The 11,122-nt window shown below is 40.9% G+C and overlaps 2 protein-coding genes across 2 annotated transcripts in view; both read right to left on the bottom strand.

Annotated features, from left to right (window-relative positions):
* The window catches only part of LOC125026162, a 5,392-nt gene extending 2,927 nt beyond the window's left edge, over positions 1–2,465 (bottom strand). Inside the window, exons 1-2 of the mRNA XM_047614439.1 lie at positions 2,364–2,465; positions 1–1,693 (exon numbers count right to left, since the gene is read on the bottom strand). The exon at positions 1–1,693 is cut by the window's left edge and continues 2,927 nt beyond it. Of these exons, the coding sequence (XP_047470395.1) occupies positions 1–1,693; positions 2,364–2,415 (1,745 nt within the window). The 5' untranslated portion in view covers positions 2,416–2,465. The remainder of the gene's footprint in view (positions 1,694–2,363) is intronic.
* Positions 2,466–2,901: 436 nt separating this feature from the next.
* LOC125026226 (mucin-17-like) lies at positions 2,902–10,101 on the bottom strand. Its single transcript, XM_047614528.1, has 2 exons — positions 10,061–10,101; positions 2,902–9,925 (listed from the first exon to the last, which is right to left on the bottom strand). Exons 1-2 carry the CDS (start codon positions 10,099–10,101, stop codon positions 2,902–2,904), a joined length of 7,065 nt encoding a protein of 2,354 aa, XP_047470484.1.
* Between the last annotated feature and the right edge of the window lie 1,021 nt (positions 10,102–11,122).

Raw genomic sequence — 11,122 nt, 5'->3', positions numbered from 1 at the left:
CCATTTTGTAAAGTATGCAGGTTTTCCAGCACATGTTGCATTTCACCAGATGAAGGAGCATCACTAAGAAATGGGAGGTTTGCGAGGATACTTGGTGCAGTGATGTGAGTATATTCACCTGACTGCAGATCAGGAGTTTCTAGCAAATGCTGACTGAGAGTATTCATGAGGTTCGAAAATGTGCTGACTGTGGGTTTGACTTGCCCTGGTTGGGAATGCAACTCAGAAAACTGATCAGCAGTGGCAGCTGGATTCCAGATGGATTGATCGCCGACAGGTGGTTGAGTATCTTTTAAAACCATTTGCTCATAGATTAGAGGCATTTGAGGATTTGATACATCATATTGAGAATTTGATGGAACGTGTTGGTTTCCTTGAGGGTAAGGAGTATTTTGAGAATGTAACTGAAATGAGTGATGCAGATGTTGTCTTTGCGATGAAGGATGATTAGTTTTATGGGTAGATAGTTTATCAGAAATTTGTGGATTTGGAATGGAATAGGATGGGTTTGGCTCAAATGATAAGCCAGATTGTGAAGAGGATGCAGGTGGTCTCGAATGTGTTTGCAAGGGAGGGTAAGTTTGTAGATTCCCATGTAACCTATTGAGAAGCTGCGAGTGCTGATTCTGCTGGATAGGATTTGGCTTGCTTTGTGACTGGAATACCTCTGCAGTATTGCCAGTGTTAATGGGTAGTCCTGGAAACCTTGTTTTGTTTGGGAATATATTATGGTTAACTGGCTGGTTAAGGGGTTCTGTTGATGTAGCATTCTGAAGGGATGACAATATGGCTTGTAATGATGGTGTAGAAGAATTTAAACCAGAAGGGTAAATATTGGCACCCAGTATCTGCAAAAGGGTTACATAATCATCAAAATTATCTAAGGGTTGTGGTAAATCGCTGCCAACTCCAGAAACTTCTGACTGCCCCTGATGCTGTGAGTCAGGATTGGGAGGAAATACCGGACTTTCTTGGAACTGGATGCTGGTTTGTTGGTAGTTGGGGATTGCTATCTTGCTTCCTTGTGAACTTTGAGAAGCTGAGTAATTTCTTTGGCGATGACTCAATAAATCCTGATGAGTAAATGCAGGGAACTGTTGGTGACTTTGTGACCCACTTTGGTGTCCTGGTAATGATACCAGATGATCCATCTGTGATGCTGATTCGCCTGAATCCTGGTTTGATATTTGCTGTTGCAGATAACTTGGGACTGGCTTCAGTAACTCACCTATAGATTGAAACTGAGATTGTGAAGTGTTCAGAGGTGATAGTATATGGGGTGTTGGATGTGAGTTACCAGATCCTCCATTGTGAGTTCCTGTGAATCCATTGTTCTGGGGCCTCCCTGCTGGTGGTGTTAATGCCAAAGAGGAAGGAGGGTGTGTAGACATAAATGAGGAAGATAAAGACGATGATGAAGAAAAAGGAAAAGAAGGGACAGAAAGAGAAGAAGGAATAGGGGAGATGGTGGAAGCTGCTGTCGTTGGCATGCTGTTGTTAGGAAGACCTCCCTCTACAAATGCTGAAGCTGGCACCCTCTGAGTTCCAGTCTTTTGAAGCTGTCCATCCACAATGCTCCACACATTGACTAATACATGTGGACTTTCGTCACTGCTTGCTACTGCATCATTTCCGTTGCCATATTCTCCAGAAGGTGAATGGTTGCTCACTCCATCTTTGAAGACCTCGAGACCTGAAAGTATCACGAAGCAGTAAGACACTGAATCACTATATTATATTCGTATACAGCATACATCATGTTTGACTGTTATTTGGGGTGTTGTAAGTCCAAAAATAAATTGATTTTGAATGTCTTTTTGCACAGTATATAAACATTTTGTACTAGAGTAAATCACAATAGTATTGTCAAGTGTGAGGTATTTAGGAAGTACAAAGCATTAATACTTAACAATTCAGAATCAACAAAAATTGGCTATATTTAGAATAATCCATCGGTAATGTATTGTCATCTTATATTCTTATAACAGTTAGATGTCTGATAGTTGCATGCACAAAACTTAAATTCTGTGCCAGAAAGCAAAAGTAAAGTAAAATGGAAGACTGCATAAAGGATAGTACAACTAAGGCCTTGAGAGCTAAAATGTCTTAATGTTCCTATTGTCTCGTACAGAGGAAAAGATACTACAGTGTTTTGAAGAGACTGTATTTATAAATAATGATGTGCAACGAAAAATCCTATTTAGTAGTGCGTGATTAGCTTTAAAGAGATCCATAAGCATGAAACACAATCATACATTTTAAAGCACACAGCATTTGATCTCCAGTCATTGCGCATGCAAATGAACCTGAGATTGCAGACCACTGCCCAGGCTACAGAGCAAGAGACTGTAGATAAGTCTTACCTGGGCAGCAGACGGAGGCACCTGGCTGAGGCGCAGGAAACCGGTGCAGCATGAGGAGTGAGGTGTGCCGAGGTTTTGGCAAAATTTATGTCATATTCTAATCACTTACTGAGTCATCTTATGAGCACAGATTTCTGTTTTTTTTTCCTTATTACTAAGCCGTGGCTATTATTTCAGTAATTCTATGTTTACACTTTTCAACAATTTGCTGACTAATTCATATATATATATTTATTTACAGAAAAAAATTGCTATTTTGATAATGCTTAACATTTATTAACAATACTTTTACAAATGTACTGCAGTTGTAAAGTACATAGTATATTAAATAAACAACTAATAACTGAAACATCACTGACATTGACATTTAGCATACATGCTACTTTTATAAATTTGCGTGCAAAGCGAAAAAATGAACATCGTACTTTCTGCATATTTGCATATTATCTCATAATGACACAGTACAAAAATATTGAGAATAATGTTAAAGATATTATTTTAAGATACTACCAAAATATGCTAACATTCTATAGCGAACTTATTTTGAGTGTGGCATTTCTGTGGAACCAGCAGAGTCTGCTAGTGTGGACATTATATAACTTGATTTCTTCTGTGCTGGTGTGTTGTAGTCTACTTTTGGCTGCTCCCTACCACTTATCGCCTTTAAGGCATGCTGAATTAAAAATGTTATCTGGTCGTTTCTTAGAGACATTAAAAGCTGCATGTATTCTTTTGCTTTTGCATTCAAGATGATGTGGTCTTCTGTACTTTTCTCTTGTTGGGCCTTATCTACATGGAATGCAATAGCAGCGGTGAGGATGTCCCTGAAACCTGGATAAGCAGTAACTGCCATAGTTAATAGCTCTCTGAGAAAATCATCATTCATTATATGGCTCTCTCCTTGACCAGTGAAATTTCCGGCGATATCCAATGTACGGCGTCGTCGACCCACAAAAAGTGGTGTAATAAAAGGAAGTGCCAAGGCATTAGATATTCCTAGTGCTACCAGGGAAGCAAGGCCCAAAGAACATAGTGTACTCTGAGTGCAGCCTTGGACATTTGAGGATGTAACTGTTGCAGGTGATGGATTTAGTGTGCCTCCAGGTAAAGAAGAGATCAAGGGACTGTCACTGAAAGTTGGAGCATCTTGATAAGGAAGATATGGAAGGCTAGGATCAAATGGCGAGAGATCAGCAGGCTGCTGTAATGGTAAAGAGGATGCTGCACTGGTCTGACTGAAGTCTAGAATAGACTGGCCATTGGGAACTGAACCCTGAGATTGCAAACGATCGATGATTGATAAGACATCGGCACGATTAATTATTGCTTGTTGATAGCTTGCTGGTGATGCCATTTGTTGGCTAGGAGAACTCATAGAGCCATCTGGAAGTCGCAAATTTTGATTACCTGACTGTGGGTAACCTGGTGAGATGGACTGTTGATTTAAGAAGGCAGTTTGACTATTTTGTTGATTTGGAAGTAAGAAAGAATTGCTTGGTCTTGCATTTGTGAACACATTACTTGACAATGAGGGGGTTAGGTTGGGACTGTCAAAAGGACCAGGGTTAACAAGGGAAGCTAATGAGCCAGGATGAGGTATTTGAGAATCTGAGGTAAATTGGTTGAAAGTTGATTGTTGTCCTTGGTTTCCTAAAACAGAATTCTGTACTGCATGATTATTCTGGTTCAAGAAACCCTCATTGCCAAGGTGTCCTGAAAAAGTGTTGGTTCCAGTGATAGTGGCAAGTTGTTTACGAAGTTGTTCTCTATGCAAAGTGCTTGAGGATGGAAGAGAACCTAGCACGCCACTCAAGGGTACAGGGTGGTCAAGAGGTTCATCTGGGGGAAGTAGAGGATTAACATGTGGGAGGTCAGAAGGTAGCAGCTCCAGGACAGACCCTCGATGCTCTCCTGGAAAGGATGGGTCTTGAAGCAACTGGGAGAAGCTATTTCCCTGAGTACTTGCACCACTGTTGAATAGTGTTCCAGCTGCACTGTATCCCACAACTCCTCCAGAAGCTTGGACTCCTGGAGAATTCCTTGTGATATCTCCAAGAATACCTTGCAAGCTAGGATTCTGAACATTGGAACTTTGAATCTGATTAGCTAAACGTGAGAGCACGTGCAGATAGCCAAGATCATTTTCATCCAAAGATGTTCCAATATCAAGTGGCAGATTCGTATGGTTTCGATTACCAACGCCACCAAAATGTTTAATTTGAGGGATAACTTCAGGTTTTGTAGCCTGGGGAAGCAAAGCTTCTGAGGGAACATTGTGAAAGGTAATAGGAGATGGAGTAAAGGGAAGATTGTTGTTACCCACACCACCAAAGGCTGATATTGGGTGTGGAGGAGTCCGGTGATTATTTTGATCGCGTGCAAAGGCTAAACCTGTTGCTGCTTCATTTCTAGGAAAGGATTCTCGATTATTTGTCTGGAATTCTCTGTTAATTAAAGTTTGTTCAGACTGAGTTGCAAGCCTCTGCAATAGATTGTTGAAGCTTGGTTGTTCTTTCAAGTTCGGGATGACAAGGTGGATGACAGGAGAGTCACTGTGGTTACTCTCATCATTCATTCTGGAAGTTTTTACAAAATAAGGTGGTATGCCTTTGTTTTTTCTACCAGGTGATATTGCTGGTCTGCTACTTGTTTCCTTTATTCTGGTAGTGCTTGAATTTCCTTTCGGTCTCCTATTTTCTTGCATCTTTTCAATGATCATCGGATTTTCAGAGTTGATAGAAATTGTAGTTCTGTGATTTATCTCTGATTTGTTTTTCTTTAATTCTGTTTTGCCTAAATCAGCTTCAGCAGTTCCTGTATCTTCAGGTTTGCTGGGCAAGGAGCGTCTTTTTCTTGCAGTGTAATTTAAAAGAGAGTAAAGAAGACTAGGATTCTCCATCCTGGTAGCCACCATTGAGAGCACGTCAGATGGTACATCCTGAGGGTTGACTACGGCACCGTTTGTTAATCCAGAATTATGGAACATTCCAGAAGGCACCGATTGTTCCTCCACAAGCCTGAGCTGTCCATCAACCATTTTCCATATTTTTACCTGTACGGTCGGATGATGGTTTTGCTGATTGTTGTGGTTGCTTGGATGAGCAAAATGACTACCTGAAGACTGATGATGCTGATCAACACCATCACTTTGGCCAAGATTACTTCCTGACTCTGCAAATTTGATAGAAAAGTCGTCAAGCTGTGGCAGAAAAGTTGTGGTGTCTGTGACAGTTAATACAGAACTAGAACCGGAGCCAACTTCAGTAAACTGTGCATGTCGCTCGGTTACGGTAATTGCATGATCTTTCTTGGACGCAGTATTGGACTGAGAAATATCAGAATTAGATGAATGTACAGGAGACAAATGATTTTTGTCTTGGTAATTATTTAATGATGGTGCACTATCAGGGGGCTGTGATCCATGTTTCTGAGTCACAGGCCTCAACCCTATCCTCTTAATAGAAGTAACATAAGTCTGATTTTTAGTAAAGGGCTCTTGATGGAAATTAGATGAAGGATTGATGTAAGAGCTGTGTGGTTGAAGTAAGAAAGGTCTGACATTGTGAGTAGCATTTATTGCATGAAGAGAAGTGTCATTATTGTTAGGGGAGCTGTTGTTGTGGAAAAAGTTATTGGAAAGTGACAAGTTTACGTTTGAAGGACTTAAATACCCTTGGGAACCAGATGATGAAGTTGCATCTGTTTCTGGTGATTGGCCTGAATAAGTGGTTGGGAAGAAGTTAGTATTTGATGGCGTGATGTTATAGGTTGGGGTATTTATTAGGTGTGATGATGAGTTCTGTTTATGTAGATTTTTCAGTTCATGAGGAGGATATTCACTTTCAACTTTGATTTTTTCAATACTTGGTTCATATACTGACAGATTACTCTTATCTTCTTTTACAAAGAATGGACTTGTAAAGAGGTGATACATATTATCTCCAGTAAGTTTATAGCTAGATGGACGTAAATTTGTGATTTGTGAAACGTGTCCATAATGGACATAGTTGTGTGAAGTATCCTGCAATAATGGTGTAGGTTTACTAGTACTGGAGGAAAAACTAATCTCAGTGTCTTTAGATTCTTGAATGCTCTCCAGTTCCACAGCAGCTACAGTAGGTTTGAGAGGATTTAGTGCAACAAAAGTGTCTAAATCTTGAGTTGGGGAGCCATTATGAGATTGTTGTGATTCTCTGTCAGCAGGAACATACAGAACAGGAGGTCGTCGAGTTGTTGTGGTTGTCTTAATAATCTTAGGGATGTATGATGTGTCAAGGAATCCCACATTGTGTACATTTAAATTATGTGGATTATTGTTTGCTTGGAGACGAATTTCCTCTAACTTTGAATTATCGACTTGGAAAGCTGGAAGATTTGAATGAGGTAAAGGATTGACGTTCAAGTTTTCTTGGTGTTCACTGCCTATTGGCCTACTGACAGATGAATCACCAACTTTAAGAGAATAATCAACTTGAAGTGAAGACTGGAAATCATTGACCACAGCTGTATCTTCATAACTGTAGTAGTAAGCATCATTATAGTCAGGATATATGCTATCATTTTCAGTTAGAAAATTGGCATAATCATTTTCACTTAGAGAAAATGGGATAGATGAAACTAAAGACTGGGATTGAGGATAGGCAGGTATAAGTGATGAATATGTATAAATGGGTGATACAGTAGTAAAATTAGATTCTCTTTTTAAAATTCCTAGAGGAGGGACAGAAGACGTGTTTTCTTTATTTGAGGAACTAATTAAGTGAGATGTATACTTAGTTTCTGACGTGTCATGGGAATTTATAGGGTTCTTATTTTCAACAGCAGGGACCTGGGAATAAGCTGAGTCTGAGTCTAAAGGCCTTTTAGTAGGGATGGTGGTATAAGGCCAGGTTAGGGTCTCTAGGATGGAAGGGCTGTTTTTGTCAAGATCAAAGGTCAGTAGTTTGTCAGGTTTACTCTGTCTGTCTTCCTCATGCTCGACCCCCAGTAAGTATCCATAGGCAGCATAGTACTCACTCAGATCATCCTCATACACGGCGTAATCAAAGTCGTAATCGTCGTTACTATCCACTGTAGAGGGAGGGGCTGCAAGGGAGGAACCTGACACCACCTCTGGTTGAGAATCCTTGAACAGTTCTGCGTGAGTGTTAACTTGCACTTCTGAATTGACCAGTGGCCGTAAAATAGATGCTCGAGTAGGCTGTGATCTATTATCAAATATTGTAAATAAGTCTTGTTTGGATGTGGTATGAGTGGGTTTAGAGGCCGTAAAGTGGCTTTGGTCTGTATTAGAAGGGAATTTTTCTGGATGTTCATTGGAAGAACCACTGATTATCTCAAAGAGGGCTGGATCCGGTGTAGTGATTGGATCTCTTGTGACTTCAGTGGTGAATGGCAAGTTGTGTGGCACTTGAGGTCTTGGATTAGTAATCCAAGAAACATTAGGGTTATTATACTCATTACTTGAATCAAAGTACCACACCATATCATCTTGAAAGACGCTGGATGTCTTGTTATCATCCAGCAGCTGTGTGGTTGTCCACAGTGGTTGTTGAGGAGCCAGACCTATTGTGCCAGGCTCCTCTATTGTTGGTATTTGTGGAACATCTGTGTCTTCTATGTGTTCCTGCCATGTGGTGCTTGTATCTGTGGCAGAACTAAATTGTGTTTGGAATCTATTAAATGCTTCATGTATTAACTTCTGATCATCGTCGGAAATGAAGTTATTTGTAACAACTAGCTGGGGCTTAGTAGTATAGTTGTCAATTGGCTGTGGACTTGAATCGAGATACTGCCAGTGACTCAGGGGCTCATGCTCTGTCTCATAATTTTGCTGTTCTGAAGGTGGTGTAGCATGTTTTATTGGCTTAATACCTTGGCCATCCACAGAATCAGAGATAAATCTATTTTGATGTGCTGGTATGTAGCCAGTATTGCCTGGTCTCTGTACTGGCTGACTTGTAACAACCTGTGGGGAAATAGTTGAGGTCCAACGAGTTATCCATAGCAGTGGAGATGAGGAGGTAGTTCTAACTGTCGGTGAGAAGGATTCCTGAACCACAGGGCTAGAAGTAGAATAAAAGTTATTGTTCCAGCTAAGGATTGGAGATTTCTCAGTGGCAGCACTTGGATTTACTTGGTTTACTGGTTCCTGGGTGGTTGTGCTGGTTAACTGGGTTGTAGGTGCTTCAGTAGTTACCTTGACATAGTTAGGAATTGGTGTATTCCTTATTGGTAAAGCTGTGGAGGTTCTTGATATTGGTGGATAGGATTCCTGAACTGCAGGAGTAGAGGTAGTATAGTTATTATCTAAACTAAGAACTGGAGAATTTTCAGTTGAAGCATTGGGATTTAGATCATTTACTGGCAACTGAGTTGTAGTACTGGATGACACAGACACAGTTGTTGGTGGTTGAGTAGTCACCTCGACATAGTTAGGTATTGGTCTTAAAGTTGGTCGCCATGTTGAAAGCAAGGGCGGCTTAATGGAATCAAGGGGGGGAGGCAGCTCAGTAGGTGTTGCCTGAGTCTTTTCCCCTGTGGATGTGAATCCTGTTGTGAATGAGTTACCATTATTTGTGAACCACTGAGTAAAGAATGTTGATTCTATTGTGGTTAATTCTGTAGCAGAAGTCATAGGCTTATCAGAAGTTCCCTCTGTTGTGATAGCATAAGTGTTACTATTTGCTAGAGAACTTGGTCTCCAAGTTATAATAGAACTCGTAGCTGTGACTGCAGAAGTATTACTAATTGCTAGAGAACTCGGTTTCCAGGTTATAAGTGGACTTGTAATAGATTTTATGGGTCCTGTGGTCAATTCAACAGGCCTTCCAGTTATCGATGTAAGTCTTCTTGTTGTTGATGCTGTAGGCATTCTTGATACTGTTGAACTTGTAACTGCTGAGGCTGTGGGTCTAATTGTTGTTGATATAGTAGGTGTCCTAAGTGTGGTAATGGGTCTTGAGTTTACTAATACAGAGGGTCTTGTTGATGATGTGGAAACATTTCTAACTGCTGTTGGTAAGGTGGGTCTCTTGGTTGTTAAAAGAAAAGGGTTTTTAGTAAAAGGAGTGGACATCTTGGTTGTAGTCTTGTGAATTAGAGGGAATGGGGGCAGTGTGGAAGTGGTAAGTTTATTTTGTGAGGTAGGCCTTATGGTGGATGTTTGAGGCACACCAGCTAGCTTACTGCCTGCTATGTACTGCCGTATTTGACTGGAGTCAGTGGATGACCAGTCAATGGTGCTCACATGGCTGTTGGCTGTCATGAACGTAAGGCTATTGAGGGGAATATAAGGGCGCTTCCTTCCCTCCCGTGAGTCTGAGACCTCGGCCTCAGATGCCCTTTCCACACTTCCTTCATCTTCGTTTTGTATATTTCTCCCTGCAAAAGATATATCGTCCTCACCATGAATTCCTCTCGCATTCGCACGTGGAAGGAGCGAGGCTGTGTTCCCTCTGGTACTGGCAGAATTGCTGAAGCTACCAAGGGACAGCAGTAGAAGCGCCAGCGAAGCAAAGGTAGGGGTTGGCCACTGCAAGGGACTCATCTCACAACAGTTCCTGGAACAGAGACAGTGATCGTGAATGAATAGGAAGTCCTACCAAGCCGTCCAATATCCCTCTTGAGTAAGGAGGCAAGCTTCTCCCTCCTGCACTTTCTCTTTCTCTCTCTGTTACTTTAATTGTAACCCACACCATGCACTTAACACCACACAAGGACGCATTCGCTCATCCATGGTCAATAGAATACAAGGTCTGTTAAGGCTTTTTCAAAAATGGTTGCTCACTGGGCACCTGGGGCGTGACGTCACGAACAGTTATTCGAGCTGCTCTAATTAAAATCCTTTTCGCCTGCACTATAATAAAATTGATATATATTTACAGCAAGTATTATCACCCTGCATTCACTTCTTCCTTATTTAAACCCTACTGAATGGCGATGAAAATTTCCTTTAAGTTATAATACGTCTGTATTCACCGACTTTACTGCAACTGATGTCATCAGCTGAGGAAGTTGATATAATCTTGTATTCTCTTGACCTTCCAGTCATCCGTGACAATTAACGAACAAGTGTCGCTTACAAACGATTCACATTATGTTGGCAGTGATCACTCTCTCCTATCCCTCCTTCCTCGCCCACGCCGTGCATCGGTGCGTCCAGACGGAAGCGAAAGATAATTATTGCGGTTTTTGGCGCTTTGAGTTTTCATACTGGAACTTTTGGGGGACTTCGATTCCACTGTGGACATATTACTCTCGTGACCTAGTTATCAGCATTATGGGAACTTTTTTATGACGATTATATTATTTTTCTGTAGTTGACTTTATAATGACAGTACTTTAAAGTAGCATGAAATAATTTTGGCACGAGTACTCAAGAATGACAGGTTAGGAAAGGTAGATCGCAATTTTTGAATGGACAAGAGTGTGGAAGCGTCTTCAGACAAAAGAGAGGAACAGATGTTTAAGTGAATAAAATAAAGATGTCTTGTATTGTCGATGGGAACTTTGATGCATGTGCTCTTAGATTTATCTACACAAACACACACTCGTATGCATGCATACAGACACACAAACAGATACATATAAAACACAATGTGTACACATAAGTAAACACTTTACTTATGTGCACAAACACACACACACACACACACACACACACACACACACACACACACACACACACACACACACACACACACACACACACACACACAAACACCATACACACCCATACCACACACACACACACACAC

The sequence above is a fragment of the Penaeus chinensis genome, chromosome 6 (assembly GCF_019202785.1).
Source record: "Penaeus chinensis breed Huanghai No. 1 chromosome 6, ASM1920278v2, whole genome shotgun sequence".
In the NCBI taxonomy this organism is placed as follows: Eukaryota; Metazoa; Arthropoda; class Malacostraca; order Decapoda; family Penaeidae; genus Penaeus; species Penaeus chinensis.
The sequence above is the reverse complement of the archived record's forward strand: the minus strand, read 5'-3'. Positions and strand labels throughout refer to the sequence as shown.